The following is a 22,060-nucleotide window of genomic DNA, read 5'->3' as shown; positions in this document are numbered from 1 at the left end:
TTTCCCTCCTTGAGTGAACCTGGCAAAAAAGTTTAGATATTCACTCAGACCAAACCAGAAATCAGAAATTCGAAAGACCAGCATTGCCACTGGCTAGATGATGTGGGGATATGGCAGGGTTGGAAGAACTTTTGACTGTTAAAGAAGTATTAAAAATGATGGAAGAGCAGTGATTTGAACTTTGCTATCCAGCGCCTTTACTTCCAGATTAAATTAACTCTCCAAAAAACAAGACCCGAAGGTCTTCACTGACTCTCCCTCTCATCAACCTCCTGTTCCTAGAAGATCAAACACCTGATGCAGCATTCACCACCAGCACTCAGATTCAGCCATTAAGATACTCATCTTGCTGTATAACAGCGAAGACGGAGATTAAGTGGACAGATTGTTAAAAATGAACATCACTGCGATTCTGGGTCCCATTCAGAGATGTCTGAGAACCACAGGCATAAGAAGTCCTTCTCCATTTCTAAGCCTCTATCAAGAATTTCACTCTACTGCTGTCTTAATCATGAGCATTAATAAAACACCAGCCTTCTCAGACACTTCTAACGCTGTATCTCATCTTCTGGTATATTGACATGTTTTTAAAGTTTCTGTTCATTACAAAAAGAGAACATACTTCTACGACCTGCTCATACAATCGGTAGTTGGATCATCAGAGTGCAACAGAAGATGGGGGGAAAAAAACACATTATTCCTTGCTACCAAACCAGTGACATACAGAAAGCATAAGTTTTGGTTTGGGGTGGAATAGAATTAATGTTTCTTTTTGGGTAACCGAAATGAGACTGAGACCTGCGCAGGGCCCCTCTACTGCTGTTCACAGTATCCATTATCAACGAAGGGGTTAGTGTGGTCTGCGCGGGTCTCAGTCACATTTCTGTTACCAATTGCATTGTGCACTGCCCATTTAGATTTTCTATTGCTGTCATTGTTTTCATTTTATTACCATTATTAAACTGTTTCTATCTCAACCTGCGAGTCTCCCTTTATCCCTCCAATTCCCTCCCCCATTCCCAGGCTGGGGGGGAGGGTGGGTGAGTGGCTGCATGGTGTTTGGCTGCTGACCAGGCTCAAACCACAACAGTATAAAAAGTGAGCTGAGCAAATAATTTCTATATACCCTATTGATTACTATTTATTCATGTGTATATACAAGGTTCACTCAAAATTACTGAATTTAAATAAAAAACAGTCTACCTATAAACAAGAGCTCACAGAACTGGGGATATTATGGGAGCTCTTCATTATTTTTATGCTTTTCAGATATTTTCATGTGGCTTGTTTAGATTTTTTAAAAAATTTTATCTGAAGACACTTTTTTGGCTTAATTATTAATATATCTGATATAGTATTCTTAGATAAATTTTTGACAAATAATATGAAAAAGATTTTTTGAATGTACTCTCTTTTGTTACAGTCAAGAAAACTCACCTATAATGAACTACTGGAAGCAGTATATTGTCCACAAGATAGGCAACATCTACTGTAACATATATATATCTAGATATCTGTAACAAGAAAAGTTTGAAAAATATCATAGGAACACTATCATTTTTACATTATATCTAATATCTGCATGTTTTTGGTTCTATTAGACTACTGCACAGCTGGGGAGCTTTCAGGAAAAGACAAAGACTTTATGCAATGTCATTCAAAGCACAAAGTTTACTCATGAAGCCAGTTAATACTGTAGCATTACTGAAATAAAAGGAGGAACTAGTCAGACATTTTGGTTAGAAATGTAACATTCTCTTTAAAGAAAATAAACACATAATGCCATAGCTTAAAATAAATAGTGCCAAATGTAACAACATATGAAAAACAGAATGGTGTATTATAAAGGAAAATATTTTATAAGTGTATAGGACGCATGGGAGTGTTATAATCAGCTTATTTTCATATGTTAACAGGTGCTTTACTTAGGGGAGAGATTCTACAGTCCCCAGTACTATAAGCAGTTCTATTAACCCATATGGGCTTCTTAATTATAAAGTTTGGTACCAGATTCATCTGCACCATTCATTTTACAGAATTTAAAATAGGAAAAAATTATTTATTTTCCTCCACATAAGACTTAATCATAAATGCAAAAAAAAAAAATTGTTTAACTATGCACATTTTCTAACTCTTAACTCATGATTCCTTTACTCAATGTATCCTTCGAGACATAAAGAAAAAAAAAAAAATTACTGGCTTCTTTCAAGAGAAGTTCCATACTTGACGTGTAATATTACATACATGTAAATAGTGTTGGGGTTTTTTCAGTGATTCTTAAATGTTCTAGTACATTTCAGGAAAAAAAAAATGGTTCAAGTACTTGTGTGGATTAAGAGCTAATCCTGGCAGTCAAGCAAACACTGTACTGCCTTTTCCAATATAAACCATTCCATACTCTGACATGTGAACTATTGGTATAGAATATAACCATAATTTTTTAAATTCAATAATCAAATAATAAACAAAAACAAATCTAGAGGTTGCTAGACACAAACCAAGGTTTCTCAAATACTTCCTCCATTGAAATTGTTCCACTGAAGTCCTACAAGATTAAGTGTACACAGAAGCTAGAAGGAAAACTAAGGATTCATCCTACAAAATCTGGAAACAAAAATAAAAAAATATGTATTAAGGTAAGCTGATGATCTGGTATATACTATTTAAAAACTCTTGTATTTTGCATAACAATTTCTATAGTATTTGTAGTTTTAAAAAATATAAAACTAGAAAAATCCCTGACGTAGCTTGAACATTTCATCCAGAAACCCCACAGCTGGATTTTTATTCTTTGAGCACTTTAAGCATCAAATCACAAATTAAAGCTGCAGCAAAACATTAAAAATAAATCTGAACGTGCAGGGAACTGACTGCATCTAGGACCTACCCATGTATGTACATAACGCTACTCTTATTTGAACTAATTTCTTTTTACCCACAGAGGGAAAAAGATTTACCTGACTGTAACAGCTTCTTAGCAATACCACTGGTAATAATTAGGTTTTGACCATTCTTTATGAAAAGTTCGGTCTTGAAACTCAAGAAATTTCAGTCCATTCTCCATTTTTACCACATATAAAAATGAGACACCTTTCTTCTTAAACAATAAAAATATTATTTAAGCATACCCAAAACAGCACTAAGGTGTAACAAAAATATTCTGAATTTCCTTTGCAACTAATAAAGTATTTGTAAGACATTTTGCATATATATTTATTCCCCAAATGAAGGAGTGGCAACTTTTGAACATAAAAGCTAAAATTTACTTTTGCTAAATGTAAAACTACTTCTCAGGATACAGTACACAAACCCAGATCTTCATGAAGAATACATTTTGTGTTATACTATACATCTTTTCCAAAACGTTTCTGTATTTTTAAAAAAACAAACTCTTTAAAATTTAAATATACTGTAAGGTCACTGAAATTATTTTAAACATAAAAATCTACAAACAGTGACATATATATAAACAACTGGGAAGTTTAACTTAAAGATTGAATCTTTCCATCAGACCTTCTCATAAACGCTAGCCTCAAAAGAGCCCTATTTGCTACAAGAAGCATCTGCATGGTTTTAAGACTTAACTATGCAGACTCCTATTGCCCCAGGGTAGTGCTGCACAAGCCTATTGAAAACGATCAGACTGTAGAATCAACACCCTAAATTTTCCCAGAAAACCTCCAACAAATGTTTTATGTGCATTATGACAGAATAACAAAACAAAAAGGGATGTTGCAGAAATTTCAGCATGACAATTTTTCCTGAAACTATTTTCGCATCACCTTTGGCAAGCAGAGAACTAATCCTATTGCCTGTCTACTCTTACGCTGCGAACTACAAATGACAATTCAACAGAAAATACAATAACCTTCTATAATTATTATGTTCCTCTTAGAACAAAGATTAAAATAAAGTTAACTGTGCTGATTCATACTTTCCATAAATTACTAAAAAGGTGAGAGATTCAGACATTTTGCTTCTGGATAATAAGCCTAATATCTGTATCATGTGCAAAAGTGCAACTGTGTTTTAGAACTGACGCCCAGCTGAATACAATTTTGTTATTAAAGAAAATATACTTGAACCCACTTAATATGGAAAACAGTGGTTCTTGGTATCCTTTAAAGTTATGCTTTACATATTTAAACCTGTTGTACAACTGCAAGTTAGTAAAAAATACAAAATATAGAAATAAACAGAAAAGAACAAAGCTTGTATATAGATTGATTTACAATTCAAAGCACAACAGTAAGCTTCAAATAACTACATTTCTGTAACACACAAACAAAAAAGTGGGATGATTTATTTTAAAATACTTGGTTATTTCTGCTCTTTTCTTCACGATCTGATGTCTGTTTAGCTGCTTGCAGTGTGTGCGTGCATACGTTTCGCTACATCATAGACATAGGTTATGTCTGGTCGCTTCTCTGGATCCGGGTTGATGCACATATTAACTAATTGTCGCAGCTAGGAAAGGAAAATAACATGACAGGATCATTGGCTTTCTTACAAGTAGTATTTGTGCATTATCAAATTCAAATTAGTAAGACTGGCAAAAATTAGCCAAACAGCAATTCCATAAACACACACTCAACCCTCCCTCTCTCGACACACACTGCACAGTGCTTTATGCAAGCATGTATGCAATATACTCCCGTGATTTTTACAGTTTGTACTGCTGTCCAGAAAAACTGATGAGCAAATTTAAGTTCTAATCTTTTTAACATACAACTTTAGACATGTCTTTCACCCCATTATACATCAGTTAAATGAAAATTCCTGAGCTTTTGGAGGGCTATGCCTGCAAATCCCAGAAGGCTGAAACTACCAGGGAGAGAAGGTAAATTGGGACTGCTTGTTCATTCAGTCCCGATACAAGAGTTAGCCAGCAATAAATGGCATTGCTGCATGACAGGCTCCAACAAACAGAAGGCAGCAATTCTCCTTATAACACACCGTTAACCTGCAGAACCTCCTGCTGCTAGAAGCTACCAATACACATGTACTCAGAAAGCAATTCAACAAATTAAATTTGAGGGCTATTTAAATAAATATAAAAATAATCCCACTGAGGGCTATTTAATATAAAGACTCCACCTTTAACTGAAGAAATCTCTGAACTCAAAACTGAAAGCTGGGAAAGTATCACATTATGCTGGCCCTGTTATACTCCACTTGCCCACTGCTGGAGACATGATACTGGAATGAATAACCTTCAGCCTATGTCCCAGTATCTATTCTTAGAACTAAATCTTTTTTTTTTCTTTATGTTCAAATACATTCAAAGAAGCCTCTATCTAGGAATGAACAAACCACTATGACTAGAAAACCCCATGTTTCCACAAACACCGTAGTTTATTGGGCCTTCTATACTGCACATACGCAGCAGAAGCAACCCCAAAGACCTTCCACACCACTAGCACACTTTTCATTGACTTCACAAACTGGCAGAACAGTTGCAGGTTTTAATTCTTCCCTTGATATGCCTAAAACTTATAACACTAGAACTTAATATATTGTCTGGATAACCTTCTGATGGGGCATCTATTTTAGATTGTGTACATCTCCCAAGCATTTTCAACATGGAATACACCTGTCTCATGATGACCTATGAAAATGTTTACCATCCTTTACAAAAGCAACTTAACCAACTCTCAAGCTCTTCCTTTATGCTTTTTAGTAGCTTTGCCAAATATACCTAGCAGGTGGGGATGGGGGAACAAAAAAATACCTTGTGATCCACCCTTGTATGGCAATATATCAAATTTGGTTCAGTTTCCCTCCCAGTACTATTCAGTACGATTATCAAAAAAATCTGTAATTATTGCAACTAACACAGTGCGAAATCAGCACCATGATTATTTAAAAGTAACAGAGATTGCATATTCAAACCTGCCATCAGAGAGTTTCCTTCCTGCTTTTTATAAAAAGACCAAGAAGGATTTTAAATTATAATTATACCCCTTTCACTTTCCATAAAACTAATTTAAATGCATGGGAATAGGAAGACCAAAAGTTAAGAAACATTGCATACCACTATTTAAAACTTTGTCCATTAGTCATTGCAGAAACATTGTAAACTGTATAGAAGGTAGAGGTTTTTCATATTTAACAATACAAAAATTGTCACTAGACATCCCTCCTCTTTAGCAAGAAAATTTTAATATTTAAAAGAGATCATTAATTCTGAAGATAGTGGTCAGATTGCTGGATTGAGAAGAAACATATTAAATCAAAACAATCTGTAACAGACTTCCTATTTGAATCTTAAATATGCTAAGTATACTTTGACTAACAGAGCTATAAAATCCATCAGATTGCTTCTAGCAACCAATAAATAAAATGCAATACCACTGACAGAAAAAAACTATTAGCCTCTAATAACTCCCAAACATTTGGAGAGCAGAATGCTAGAAATCATTAACTACTGTAAGAAATAGTAATTGCCAACATGTAATATACATATGCAAAGTAAAACAATCTCCTGTAGAAGAAGCAGGTGAGACTGTAAGAAACAGGCACAGTGTCTTAGCAGAGATGAGCAGCTTGTTATGCAACACCTCAGACAGCCTGCAGGGAAAACAGGGAAGACTGAAGAACATCCAAAAACCTCAAGCCTGCAATTAGACTCAAATAAGTAAGCGATTTGTAAAGAGAATACAAGTGCAATTTATCTGCAGAATACGACTCTGAATCTTGTACGTATACATTTATCTTTCTCTGTGAAGACTTCCATCTGTTCAGTAGAACTACATACAGTAAGTAAAGCCTCAGTAAAAGACCCTGAAGGATTGAAACCTATAAAGCTATCACCAGAAGGCAAACAGTGTTCTTTCTCTTGGTTTTATCAGCTATATATCAATAACTTTACTGTAGGTAGAACAGCAGAAGTAGATCTTCAAGAAATTTACCTGTGAAAAGCACAAGAAGCCTTGTTTACCTCCAGTAGGCTACTTTGTCTTTTCAATCCTGGCCTGGGGGTAACTGATTTTGTTTTCTAAACTGAACTTTATCATCTAAAAATTCATTTCAGACTCAAACTGTTTGTTAAGTCATTAAACAGGAAGCCTTCCTTCAGAGTTACTTTGTTACTTGTTACAGTATATTGTAATTCCAAGTTTCAACAGAACAGCCAAGAAAATTCACTGCTTAGAAAGGCACTGTAGCAAAATGTCATCATTACTCAAAAGCACATGTAGGGCTTTAGGTCCTATTAATCCCTGTAAGTACACTTGCAAAAAACATTCATCCACATGGTGTCTTGATGGGTGGATTTTTGGAGCTTCTTATTTTTAACTCACCAAAACGTTTACGTAGCTACTATCATTAGGAGGCAAGAAAGGATCTACCAGAATATGTTGATAGTGACAGTCACTCACTCAGCAATTCTGCTCCCAACATAGTGCAAGTGGTGAGCTCAATTAGTGACAAGCCTTTACCATTACTGTAACAAAATAAACCACAAAGCCACAGACCTCTTTTGGCTTAACATGTCTTAACACGTAAATGTTAGTCACTGCTACTACTGCAAAATCTCCTTCTCCCTCCCCAATCCAGAATCTCAGTTGTAAGGCAGAAATGCTGAGCTGACTATGCTTGGGACACTGCAGTGACAGTGCAGGTTCATGAGTAATTTCAAAATCCTTGAGCTCTTTTGAGCCTTGTTATTGAACAGCAAACCTTTGGGCGAAGGTGAATTAATTTTGATATACAGGATGAAAACAGTTACATAGGAAAATAGCCTTTCAGGACTGAAACTGGAACCAGGCTGGATGCTAACACTTGGTTATAGCACTATTCCTTTAACTCTTACAGGGATATCCATTTCAATAAACCTGAAATCCACTTGTCAACCCCTCTAGTATTAATAAAATTTCCACTGTAGCAGAGGAGCCAGACAGTACCATGGGAAGAGGCACTGGATTCTAAAGTCAGACTATCATTAGAGAAAGAGTAATTTTGTATATTATCTGGCACAGACTGGCCAACAGGCAGAGGAGACTTATGACTGAGCTGGAGGGACCCCACGTTGCATCCCCAAACCACAAACTTCTCTGGCTGCTTATTGTTCTTAACCTCCTCTGTGCACTTAGCACAATGACTGTCTTTAGCCTGGAGCTTAGCCTGACATCGGAGCAGTGGGACACACTTTCTTTAACTTTAGCAGGTTTTTCAGCTATGAAATAAATAATTATCACTCAGGTCGGGAGGAGGGGGAAAGACAGAAATATGACAGGCAAGTACTTTGCACTGTTAGCCAGCTGAAAAAGAGAAATTTTCATATAGGAAATTGTGGATGAGAGAAAACCCACAAAACTATTCTTACTCTGAATAGGACACCTTGAAGCCCTTTCTCAGTGTTATTCTCAAGTCATTCTGCTGGCAACTAACACTGCCACTGTGGACCTGCTGGCTCATTCAGCCTTCACATCTGGGTGGGAGGTTGGCTATGGACTTCAGAGGTGCACCTCAATCAAAGGGAAGATTTAAAAAACTTCATTTATCATGAAAGCAACATGATACTAATATTGGCTGACAAGATTTTAAGAGTATCAGTTGGGGGTGGCAAGGGAGCCCCAGCTTTGAATTCCCTAAAGCAGAACAGCTTTCAGTAAATGCTGGTACTCACCCTGAATACCATACATTCCTAACGAATATTCAAAAATTGAGATATGCAAAGTTGTTAAACATTTTAAAACCTTGGCGTGTGACTCTACTGCCGAAGCAACAGTTTGTGAAAATGCATCTTAGACTACTATGATTTCTAATCAAAGGTTTTAAAAAAAATTTTCCATCTGTCCACCTATCTTAAAGTGCACCTTTCTGTCACACTGTTCTCTGATGACACAGATGCGATACATTACTAACAGGTTGGTCTTACAGAGAGTTCAAAATTTCAAAAAAGTGTCACATCTTAAAACTCATTAAAATTTACTTACAGAAAGTTTCTCTAAAAAACACTTGTCTTGTATTTTGTAACGTCAGAGGATGCAGACATCAACAGTCAGTGAAATTTTTCTTTCAGAAAATTCTTTGTTATAAAATATGAGGTGGGTTTCACTGTTCAGCCATCCCTGATCTTTACTGCTGAGTATGCTTCCAACCTGGTTAAAGGCTTGATATCTAAATTTCCAGTACAGGTGAAATATTTAGGGCAGTATCCCAGTATGACTGATAACTCTTGTTTGTTTCTATTTTTTTTTTTTAACCGTTCATGCCAGCACAGTATTTTTTCATACAAGGAAAAAATGGTTTACTTTGGTACAATAGCTAACAAACATATCTATTTTTCCATGTAGCTTAGTGAAGACACAAGTCTTCCTATCAGAACACAAAAAAAGCTCCCATTACAGTCTCCACAGTTGATTACTTCTTTTGAGTAACTATCTTCATACCTGTCTTCATGCCTATCGTGGCTACGATTCTCTCATTTTTTAAAATAACTTACGAGCATTTTGCAAAAAACTGGTTTATCCAAGGTGCAGAAGTACATGTCTGCTTTGAAATAAAGAAAACGTAACATGTTGTGCTTTGCATCCGTTTTCAACACTAGAAACTATACAGATATAAGTAAAAGGTGGAATCTCTTTCCCCATCCAAACTCTAAGACCTTCTATCTGGGCCAGACTTTGATATTTGCCCCTTGGCTGGGAATCCACATATCCAACTTCACACTTAGCTGCAGCGAAGTAGCCCTGCAGGCAGGCCAACTTCAACGAACCACTAGTGGTATCATCATTAAAATCCTGCTGAAGGTCACCATGGAAACCGCCTGCTGAGGCTTCGCTGCTGCACTCGGCATCTCCTAATCAGCTACCATGTGAAATGCAAATTCAGACAGTCTGAAAATTAGTCAAGAAGAATAGAGGATGAGGATGCAGATATGTGAAATATTCATGCGCTTCATGGAAAAAGGAAGACAGCATGAATGACACAACAAAGAACGGCCCCTGACATTCTTGCTATCATTTTGCATTATTGTTCACACCCTACCGTATTTCTAGGCCTCCAGTTCTGAAGTTGGTTATATGAACTGCCATATTTATAGTCTACAATAAATAATAATTAAAAAACAGCCAAGATAAAATAACTAATTGGAAAACCCACAAAGACGTTGAGTGTATAAATTGCACAATAAATCATTATTTTATCCTTTGTAACATCACTGAATTAGCTTTTTAAGTCCAGTTTGTTTCATAAAAGGGAAAAAACTGTCATTATGAATACAAAACAAAACAAAATACTGGGCAGTAATCTTTTATTAACAGTCCAATCACTGTCTTAAATGCAAAAAAATGTAAGGTTCAGAATTACGACTCCTACTCTATAAATGAAATTGCACAATGCTTTATGTTTATTAAAAGTATTTCAATGCCCATGTTTATTTGCGTTTTCAAAGTAATCTTTAATTCATGTAGGCTGAATTCAATTAGAATTGGTTACTAATACATGTTCTTTGGTTTACAGCTTCTATCAGTTTCCCCTGTTCATTTCAAAGTGGGAAAGTATTTCAAAACTGGCATCTCAGAACATTCACAAGCAAACATTTAAATTTTTTCATTCTGTTACTCACACTAAGAAAAATATTTATTTAGTTTCTTTTCATTTTAGAGCTTAAAAAAGCAAACACCCCCTCTTAAATGCATTAATGACAGTAAAGAATTGTTACCTATCAGTTTAAAACAAACACTGCTGCGATATGCATGAGTATATTGTTCAAATTCAATTATATTACTCCTGCCTATATTTCTCTAAAATTTGCTACTAGTTTTGTCAAGAACCACTCTTTCTTGCAAAAGAACTGCTGTTCAATTGTATCAAACAGCACTTTGTAGTTTGATAATGCAGGCAAATGGGAACAAAACAATTTTTACTAGTGAGTTACATTATATCTATTTTAATGCAAGCCCCCTGAGAAACAAGGCTAGTGCAACATAATTTAGTGTGCAACATAAACTTGTATATTTGTGCTTTTAGAAAAGCATACTATAGATGTACAACTCAATCCCATTCTGGCATGTAGAACATATCATTGTGCATTCTGGGAAAGCATTTTTTCATACTTGCAAGGAAGCTCAATGAAATTAAGAAGCTAACAGTATGAGGTTTCCAACATTAATCCCCCCCCAATTTCAAATCATATCAGAGACTTGTTTTGACAGGAACATTTGAGCAAGTTCAACAAGCAAACACTTACGGGCATAATCTGCAAATAACATAAAATCACACAAGTTCACTTACTTCCCTGGAAGTGTGCCAACTTACACAAACTGAGGATCTGGCCCATAAAAAGGAAAACTACTTACTTCCTCTGAATAGTGATCTGAAGGGAGAGGTGGGTAGTCACACTGTTCTATCTTCTTGCATAGGGAGTACAAGTTCATTTTATCACCATAAAAGGGACTCTGCAGTGCAGCCATCTGTTTAAAGAAAATGTACAGTTCTCTTTTGTGTTTTCAAGTAAACCTGTTTTGTCATAAAATCTGTAATACTAATAAATCAAAAGTGATTTTTAAGAACTTTCAATTCCCTGCTTAGAAATGTCACAGTGTTAAAAACAGAAGTTTCAGAACTATTACTGTAACCAGCGTGTGTACTTATTCTTGCAGTATTTGAGTTGTATACCATCAGAGTTTTATTAATCAAGTATGAGGAAAAATTGAGTAGTTTCCAATATTGCTGTGAGTGTGGAGGGTCCTTACACCATGTGGAAGACCAAAAAAATCATCAAAACCCACAATATAATTTTCCTCTGAACATCTTTTGGAAGAAAACATATAATTTATTTGAAAACATTATCTGATCTAAAGCAATACCGTATGCTGAAAATGCTGGATAACAGTACTAGATTTTGTAACCTTCTGTAGCTATTACACTAGACTTGGATACAGTTGGCTCTTTTTAAAATCGGGAAAACTAAAGGTAACATCTATACTTCCAAAAAAAAAAAACGAACAGAAACCTAATTCAGTGCATTTTTTAAAAATACTTTTTTAAAAAAATATCCCAAAATGTCATCAGGAGTGTAGAACTGGCACCCATGATGGTAATTTACAATTGTAGTATAAAAATAGCTGTTGGAGAGCACTTATATAAGTGATCAGCTTAAAAATCAGCATTAGCAAACCTACTCTTTATTTCCAGACCATGTTACAACTTGACATTTAAGGTGGAAACAAATGCTACGGTTAGCAGGATTACAAATTTAAAAATTCTTTTTAAATCTCTCCATTCTGTTCAAAGCCTTCTAAATCTCTGAACCGCAGCAGCACGAATGCTGCTTCGAGTGCAGTGCTGCCCCAAAGTCAGTCACCCTTTTCTACATGTGCTAATAAGTTTGATTTTGGAAGGACAATGTGTACATTCCCCAGACAGGCAGAGTGTGTGTGAAACACGCTGGTCCATGCTGTGCTACTCAGTGAGCTTCAGCAGGGACAGGACAAGCTGAAAATGGCTCTCATCTGTCTTGTGGTCTTCCAGATAGCAGTTTAACTCTTTCATGGCTAAGCACCAATACCAGTGGGAGAAAAAATATATGAAGAAAATTACCAAACTTCTCTTACATTTACTTTATATCTGTTAAAAATCCTCTCAAATAGTTCAGTACTTTTTCATACTACTTTCAGGTGTGAATAAATAATTTTCAAGCTCCCAAAACAAACACCATACTACAATTCTATCCTAAATTCTGTAACTATATTACCAAAGTAATGTTAATTTCTGGATTTCAATGACATTGTCTCTTACCTTAAAAAGCATGTTAAAAATGCAAGCTAAAGACCAAAAAAAGCAAAAAAAAAAAAAAAAAAAAAAAAAATCAACTGCAGGGTCTATATACACGCAGAAATTCTAAATAAATGCACAGATACTCATTTTCGTACTCTAGGTGTTCATTAAAAAGTACTTTTGTTTGAACGCTGCGGAGTGTTAAAAAAATTCTGAATGTCCCCTAAGGAGTTAAAACAGGAATACTATATTTTCATGCATCTCCTGCTTTGACAGATGAAAAATGTCAACTGTCCTGTTTTTATTTTCAAGCTTTTGCACTATTCATCTGGTTCATTAGTGCATCTCGCTGCTGCCCCTGACAGCTGCTCGCCCTCTCCTCCCAGCAGCTGAATTTTTCAGGCTAATTTGATCCTCCACACTGAGACGATCGCTAGAATGATTGACTTGCTCCCTGACCTCCAGGGTCTGACTTTCCTGATTAGTATTCTGGGAGTGTCTGAGGGACGAAAGCCCACTGTCTGTCTTCGGGGCTGGTGGCAGCTCTCTCTCTCTCTTTTTTTTTCTTTTTTTTTCCTTTTTTTTTTTTTTTTTGAACTGTAAGCCACCAACCTACAACCCTGTAAGGATGCAATTGCTACGCTGAACAATAAAAGGAAATGTGTAAGACCTACTTTTCCATGTAAAGGTCCATGTAGCAAAAGCACAGCATCTTGATTTTAATTAGTAAAGTCTACTTTGTTGCATATCAATTAAAACTCCAGTGGTAGTGTTTTTTGAGGTTTCAGAAATACCTGGAGCTCTAAAAAAACCCAGACTTTAAAATATACTTTTAAAAATCTTACTGGCAACATAGTTAGCATTAAATAATAGACTTTAATATAGGTTAAAAATAATAATTTTAAAAAACAACATACATTATAGCAAATTAGTCTAAATTTAAATTAAAACATGACTGAAAAGAGTTTAACAGCAATTAAGCAATTATTGAGAAGTGATAAACATGCCACAGCTTTTCTCCAATTAAGCTGGAGAGAATCCAGAGCATATATAAGCACGTATCAAGTTGAAATCAATATAATAAAACATACTAAAATGCAGGCAATAGACATCTCACAAAGACATCCAGCACAAAACCGCACAGATAATAAAAATACCATGCATTAGTTCAGAAGTCTTGAAGAGCCTTAAGTAACTGCTATCAAATAATTAAAAGAAAAAAAAAAGGAGAAAAATGCTAAGCACATTTTGAGTTCACTACACCTAAAATTTCAAAATTACATCTCAATGATCAACAACACAAATATAACCCCCTAACAAAAAAAAAAAAAAAACAACAAAAAAACACAACAAACCAAACAACAACAACAACAACATAAAAACCACCCCATCACAAACACCTCGTATGTTGCAGAATTAATTAAATGGGATAAATGTACCTCTATGAAAACTTAATACATATCAACAGTAAGCATCCTAATAATTACTTTTTCCTTATTTTAAGAATAAAAACCAAACACAACACCATATCAACTTAAATATCATCCTGGTAAAACTTCTAAAACAAATAAAAAGAGAATGGTATTTAAGGATGCTGAGTTAATCCACGGAATTGAGATATTTAGCTATTTTGAAATTATTTACCAGGGGAAAGAAAAATTTAATATTCACCTATATACTGTACCAGCATCAAAGCAGCAAGCTCAAAAAAAATCTTCTTTAGAGAAGTGCTGTTGATTTCTATCCAACAATTTTATTTCATGTAACACAGAAGAAAAATTATCTGTATAACATGTTCATTTTATACAGTACTAGTTATTCAAGGGGTTAGGTTTGTTTCCAGATTTTAAAAATCCTCAAAAAAAACAATGAGGGGAAAAGAAGCAGTAATATTGAAAAATCCTCTTCTACCTTTATGCTATCTTTAGGCTCCTTCTCGCGCACATGTGTAAAGTAGAGCACTAAAACTGATGGCAGTTGCCATGGTCAGTACCCAGGAATCCCAATATGGGATTAAGTTTCAGTTCAGGATTTAAACTTCTAAATACTTGTCATCAGGTATCAGACTTAATTCCTGTGAATTGTCCCAAAGATTTAGAAGTAACAGCTATACACAGACCTGTAAATTCTGCAGAAGTGCAGTATAGCTATTTGCCCACTCAATATTTGAAGGAACATGTTAGTGGTAGGAAGTAAACTATGTTACTACAGACAATTCACCTAATAGTAACTTACAGCTTTAAGAGGCTGATAATGTTTTTTACAAAATCTTAAAATAACAAGAGGTGCCGATCCTGTTGAGTAGGCATTAAATGAGTTCTGCTGACTCACTGAGGCAGGTGGCTTGGGTATATTAGTTTTTATCTGGAATATGACAATAGAGACTTCACTGCCATTCGTGATTGAACAAGATTTTTTTCCAGCATCCTTCAACACAAGTGTCTAGTCTTTTGATCAACAAATGATATGCGAAGAATTCTGAAGATGTAGTTACCTTAGAAACCTACCTGTTCTTCACACTTTCATTTGCCTGAATTTCAATTTGTCCTGTATCTTTATCTTCTCAGAATATAGTATCATTTAAAGTTATGTGTCACCTACCAAGTTTGACTATATAAATACAGAAATTGACCTATAATTATAGTTTAACCAATTGGAAGAGAAGAGAGAGTAGAAAAATTACGTATGTTTGTCCAGAAATCATGATTTAAAAGTTAAACCAAGCTAGTCATAATAAACACACAGTAAACCACTTTTCTTTATTGTTTTACTGAGGTTCTAAATAATTTTAAAGAAATTAAACTTCTATTGAAATAACTGTATTGCTATTTTTGAAAGCATTAGTTGCATACTCAAGTCGGACCTACTATTTCTCAATGTAGTTATTACCAACGTCATATAATCAACACAGGCCATTAAAACATCTAGACCAATTTTACATGTGCTTGTCATTATTCATTTATTAATCCTCCAGTTATGCCCAATCTTAAACAAATTGCTGTAATATCCTTGTATCAAGCCCAACAAAAGGCCAGTCTTGAGTAACACACAAACAGAAGTATTTCATACGCTGAAGTGATGTAAGAGTTCTCATGATAATATTAAAGATAGATGCATAATCACTGACAAGTAGCTTTTCCACAATATTACATACTTTTCTAAACACACAAAAATATAGAAATAGATCCTAAACCAGTACTTAATACATGGGGGGGTAAACAGGGGGGAGTACAACTGTGTTAAGTACACCGTATGTATCAATATTACCTCATACAGCAGGCAGCCTAGAGACCAGATGTCAGATTTGAAGTTGTAACCATTTTCGTGTATTCTCTCTGGAGACATATAATAAGGCGTACCAACTGCAATAAATACACAAGTATTTTTGAATTAAAATTTCTGTTGTTATACAGTAGCAAAAGTACAGTTTTCCTGGCTGAAAAACATTTTTCATCTTTTATATTTCTCATTTTGCTACACATATAATCTCAATTCATACCTATGACTCTTCAGTTTGACAGAAATATGATTAATTAGATACCTAGTTCATCCAATGCACCTTTACTTTCACTACTAATATCTAATTACCAGAATTATTCAGTTGTAGAATACTTCCAATTTTTGCTTTTAAAGAAGTTCGAAAGTAATTATTTTCTTCTGAAGGGAACATACTACATACATACAAACGTCCCCACTCCTTTCCAACTGTTATCACTGTGTCTGGAAATAACAACAGATAGAAATTCTCTTCCATGGCTTGATTTTTCTTTTACTATTTTTTTAAATGAGTTGTCTGTTCTTCCTCTTGAGAATATAAAAATCTGAAAAAGCTGCTTTTGAAACTAATAAACACAATTTAGTTTGAATATCTGAAACTAAAATTGAGCCTGAAATCCAGGATCTGCAGCTTCCCAGAGAGGAAGAGAAGAAAACCTGTGAGCCCAGCAGAAGCCGAGGTTCCTGCGAGCGACTCAGCCATCTGCTGTAGGACCAGACTCCGCAAGGGCTTTTCAGCTCCCAAATCTGTGGCTGTCCTAGCTTAATCCTGCCTCAGAGCTGTAGGCTCTGGAGACGTCTGCTCTTGAAAAGCAGCATTCACTAGGACTGTCCCAGAGCAAATTTACATTGGATACTGCAGGACATCTTTCCCCTTGATTTTAATCAGACCATACCCATCTGTGTCACAAGTTACTTCGAAGAGAGATATCCTGAGATGTTTCAGCTCTGTAAATAGGGCCATTAAAAATCATTTTAAAAGAAAAAAAAAAAAAAAAAGTATCTGATTGATGGGATCATATATGACAAAACAACAAAAAAAAGAAGTTATGAAAAATAACAGTAGTGGCAATTTTGGTGCATTGTCTCTGAAGTTTCTCTCTATATCCCCCCAAAATGACTGCCTAACAGTAAAAAGAGTCACAGATCAGTGTAGATTTTTACTTCAATTTTGTGTGGAATATTTCCATATGCATTGAGTCCTGACGATGAAAATCAATCAAATTCTGTCAATTCAATGGAAGTTGACCTTATTTCAAAACTAAACATCCTGCAGCACAGCCAGAGATTAAAATCAGCATTCTCACTGCAAACTACAAAAGTCAGAGTATGCATCTCACACTATTTTATTTAACACAAAGATCTCATACTGTTTCTGCATTTCTGAATTAGCCTCATCTAGTCAGAATTCATCTCTGTATGAACACTGGGAACAGATATGTAGTCAATACATAAGGAATTCCAAAACTGAATAATCAGGTTAATATTTTTAATTAATCAGATGAATAATTTCACTCTAATCATTTCCAAAAGTAAAGGGGTTTGCTATGACAAATGTGCCCTATCTCAGATTGGGAAACCCAGTACTACCTCATCCCAGGTCAGGCCACTGTTGCTGGTAACACATAATTTCTCCTTCTTGGCAAACAATATTGAAAACGATATTCCAAACCAATATAAACTGAGAACGTGCTTCTCTAACAGATATGCAAGGACAGAGCTCCCCTACTGCATGCTACAATGGATTTGGCCCCCTAAATATTTTGGGAGAGACTTCCAGCCCCAGGAAAGCAGAGGGTGCCACAGGCCCTCTCCCCAGAGGCTCCCTTAGCGCTGGCATGAGGAACCACTGCAACTCTGAACTGAGACTGCAAAAGATCAAGAGCTTAAAAGGAGAAAGGCTGAGGAAAAGCAACTCAAAACGATGGGATACTGTGAAAACCATTTACTCTCATGGGATGTTCGTATTCACTCACAACGGAGGAATGGTCAAGCAGGATTGCTTTTTCAATGTGAAAGAACAGGCATGCAGATGAGCGGACTGCAACACCAAAAGAGCTACCAGAAAATATCCAGAAACAACTCTGTTACTCTAGCATATCTACAGCAGCACTTCAATGGGTGTTTACTGATAGCTATCTTAAAATTGGAAAGTGTAATTAAACAACATCTGGCATGACACAGCTTCCATATTTTTACAATCCTTACTGTTGCACTTCCCCCTTGAATTTTACTTTTTTTTATCATAAGGACTCGGGAGCTTGGACACCTCTGAAAACTTTCAGCTGCATTCTGCATCCATTAATTAATGCACTGATTCAGTATATTCTGATGCGTTCTTGGCAGAATTCACCTCACAACAAAAAATAAAAGTTTAATAGTAACCTGGTTCTTAGCTGGTTATAGCAGCACTGCCTTTGCTACTCTGAGACATCAGACAAGTAGCTGGCAGTGAGTAATGTGCTAGAAAGAGGCTTCACAGAATCCACAGGGGGCAGCTGAAAACACAGAGGTTTGAAGGTTCATAGTTTACCAAAAGCAAAGGTAATTTTAACCAGGAGCTCTGGGAAGCCTGCTGATGCATTAGGGGTCTGATATGACTGTGAAAGATTGATGATAGTGAAAAAGAAGAACAAATGCTATCATTTTACAGTGTTTAGCCTAGTGTAACACCTTAACTGCAATACAACCTGAAGCCCCCAATGACCAACAAGTGAAAGGAATTGAAATTACAGTTGTATTAGTCATTGAATCACAAAAACAACCTCAAGATCTAGACATCATTACTACTTGTAAACTGTTTTTAACAGAACATGACACAAAAGATTCATTATTTTGACATTCAGAAACTACTGAAGGCATTGCAACTATTCTTTAAAACGGTGAGCAATCTCAGTATAGCACTGTACTGCTGGCAAACAAATACCAGATGTGATTACATGTTGTTTCCCTTCCTGGACCTTTTTTTCTTTTTTCTGTTAAGTGAATTACAGCATCACAATACCATAAAGACAAGCAACTTGTAACACATGTAACACATTAAGGTGCCTATTTTTTTAAGAACAAAGTTTGTAACTTTATCATTCTGTTCACTGCATTTGCACATCCTGAATAACCTGCATGTCTGAACAGTTATCTCCTTGAAAATGGCCTGGGTCAAATAAATCGCTTCCTCAGAATCTGCTGCTGCTCTGGAGCTCCCTCGCTTTGAAGATGTTGTAGATGCAGGAAGTGTTGTTTCTTTATGCAAGCTTTCTGCTATTAGGAGACGCAACTGGCATCATGGAAATGGTGGTTATTAGGGGGCAGAAAAGCTGGATCAGAAGGATCAGAGGCAAAGAAACTATTATGAAGGGAGTTATGATAGAAACAGTCCATCTTACTACCTCCATAAACACATAACTAACACTGCAGCTGAGTTAAAGTGTGTTCACTTAAAAACAGACAACGCATCGAGGAGTTGAATTAAATACAGCCAACTAGCTCTAAGTACTATCAAGCACTTTTTAAGCTGGGAGAAAAGTCTGCCTGGTTAATACTACTTATACAAAAGAATGTAATGGCTGATCCAGAATGTGTTTAACAGACTAGTTTTAAAAAAGGCCATGTAATTATTACTGACGTTCCATGCACTGGAATACGTAACTACCTGAGTTCACAAAGTGGGCTAAAATCACTTTAGTAACTCTTCTGATTTTCAAAGAATTCCAAAGCAAGACTTCAGTTTAAAAAAAAAAATACCGAATGTATTTAAGTAATCAAAAAATACTGTTTATAAATTACTTAATATCCATGAGATCACAGGAATTTTATAATACAGAGTTCAACATAACATGCAAGTGCTTAACAAGATGAATGGCTGATGCTGAAGACAGACTAAGTTAAAAATAAGCTGCAGTTATGGAACAGTGAGGGTAACCAACCACTGACATGACTAATTCTCCATAACTGTAAGTATTATTACTTTTTTACTTAAATACAGGTTATAGGAGACTTCTAAGTCATAGGCTTGGCTTCAACACCAAATACAGGACCCAAAATACTGCACTTATCCAAAGTAATTCTGCAATCTAGCCTACATTATGCAAACAATCTAACAGCAGAAATCAATCTATAAATATCTTGGGTTACTTTATAATGTAGCACTGTAATAGCACAATAATTTATCTTCAGCTTTCAAACTACTGTAAGATATCTCAGGCTTCTGTACGTAAAATAAGAGCTGTTTTAATACAGCTTCTTTGATGACTGCGATGGATCAGCTGCAGATTTCCCTGCCAGCCTTCCTGTACACCAAGGGTGCAGGTTCTCAGAACAGTTTGATTAAGAGTATGAAATTGGAACTTATTCTATTCACGGCAAAACAGTGCTGCCTACCTACCACCACCTCAGCACTGTCTCTGACACCCTCTGATGGGTTAGAGATCCATATGTAAGAGGAAAGGAGCATATCTGCACACATTTTCACAAGGTATTTTATTCCCCACAACCTGCATGAGTTTAGAGTTAAATCCCTTAAAACATAGCTCTGTGCTGGGGACAGGAGTATCATGGAAATGACAGAAGTTGTCAAACCAAAGAATAAACACCAGAAATCATTACAGATGATACTTTGCTTTCAAGTGGTCTATGAAGACAGTAGATATGCTCCTTTGCCCTGCAAGAAGGTATTCACATCACGGCAACAGTGCCCACCTGAACAGCACACTGTGTAGCCCTCTAGCACAACCACAATGGAGAACTGAAGTGATTTTTTAATTTTTTTTTTGTTGTTGTTGTAATTAAAATACTAAAATATGGACTATCCTTAAATCCACGTAATGGCTAAGATTTTTAAAAAATGCACATTTCCATGAGCTGGCCTCGGAATTGCCTTGTCTCTAAATTGGAAAGACATGGATTTGATGGATGGACCACTCAGTGCATTAGGGATTGGCTGGATGGTCGCACGCAGAGAGTTGTGGTCAACAGCTCGATGTCCAAGTGGAGAGCAGTGGCATGACAAGTGGCGTTCCTTGGGGGTCAGTGTTGGGACCAGCACCGTTTAACATCTTTGTTGGAGACAAGGCCAGTGGGATCGAGAGCACCCCCAGCAAGTTTGCCAACGACATCAAGCTGTGTGGTGCAGCCGACATGCTGGAGGGCAGGGATGCCATCCAGAGGGACCTGGACAGGCTGGAGAGGTGGGCCCGGGCAGACCTCATGAAGTGCAACAAGGCCAAGTGCAAGGTCCTGCCCATGGGTCGGGGCAATCTCAAGCACAGATACAGGCTGAGCAAGGAGCAGAATGAGAGCAGCTCTGCAGAGGAGGACTGGGGAGTGTTAGTGGGTGGAAAACTGACTGTGAGCCAGCAATGTGCCCTCACAGCCCAGAAAGACAACCATTTCCTGGGCTGCATCAAGAGCAGCGTGGCCAGCAGGTCGAGGGAGGGGGTTCTGCCCCTCTGCTCCGCTCTCGTGAGACCCCACCTGCAGGGCTGGGTCCAGCTGTGGGGCCCCCAACATAAGGAGGACATGGAGCTGCTTGAGCGGGTCCAGAGGAGGCCACGAAGATGCTCAGGGGGCTGGAGCAGCTCCCCTGGGAGGCCGGGCTGAGAGAGTTGGGGGTGTTCAGCCTGGAGAAGAGAAGGCTCCGGGGAGAACTTACAGGGGCCTTTGTACCTAAAGGGGGCTACAGGAAAGGTGGGGCGGGACTCTTTATCAGGGAGTGGAAGGATAGGACGAGGGGTAACAGTTTTAAACTGAAAGAGGGTAGATTTAGATTAGATGTAAGGATTCTTCACTGTGAGGGTGGTGAGGTACTGGCCCAGGGTGCCCAGAGCAGCTGTGGCTGCCCCCTCCCTGGCAGGGTTCCAGGCCAGGTTGGACGGGGCTGGGAGCAACCTGGGCTGGGGGAAGGTGTCCTTGTCCGTGGCAGGGGGGTTGGAACTAGATGGTCTTTAAGGTCACTTCGAACCCAAACCATTCTATAATTTCATCACAGAGCATAAGGCCTGGCATTCAGCAATTAAAAAAAAAAAAAACAACAACAAAAACACAACCCTAAAACACACAGTCA

General features: G+C 36.8%; 1 protein-coding gene across 6 annotated transcripts in view; it reads right to left on the bottom strand.

Moving 5' to 3' along the window:
- Positions 1-1,056: 1,056 nt before the first annotated feature.
- Positions 1,057-22,060, bottom strand: part of NEK7 (NIMA related kinase 7) — a 72,702-nt gene continuing 51,698 nt past the window's right edge. For 4 of the 6 annotated variants that reach the window (XM_042804407.1, XM_033000671.2, XM_033000670.2 and 1 more), the window contains exons 8-10: positions 15,994-16,088; positions 11,307-11,420; positions 1,057-4,467 (exon numbers count right to left, since the gene is read on the bottom strand). In XM_042804407.1, the coding sequence (XP_042660341.1) occupies positions 4,357-4,467; positions 11,307-11,420; positions 15,994-16,088 (320 nt within the window). In that variant the 3' untranslated portion in view covers positions 1,057-4,356. The remainder of the gene's footprint in view (positions 4,468-11,306; positions 11,421-15,993; positions 16,089-22,060) is intronic. The other 2 variants (XM_042804409.1, XM_042804426.1) reach the window with 2 other exon arrangements.

This window comes from Tyto alba, unplaced genomic scaffold (genome assembly GCF_018691265.1).
Source record: "Tyto alba isolate M040663 unplaced genomic scaffold, T.alba_DEE_v4.0 Super-Scaffold_1000006, whole genome shotgun sequence".
Lineage (NCBI taxonomy): Eukaryota > Metazoa > Chordata > Aves > Strigiformes > Tytonidae > Tyto > Tyto alba.
The sequence above is the reverse complement of the archived record's forward strand: the minus strand, read 5'-3'. Positions and strand labels throughout refer to the sequence as shown.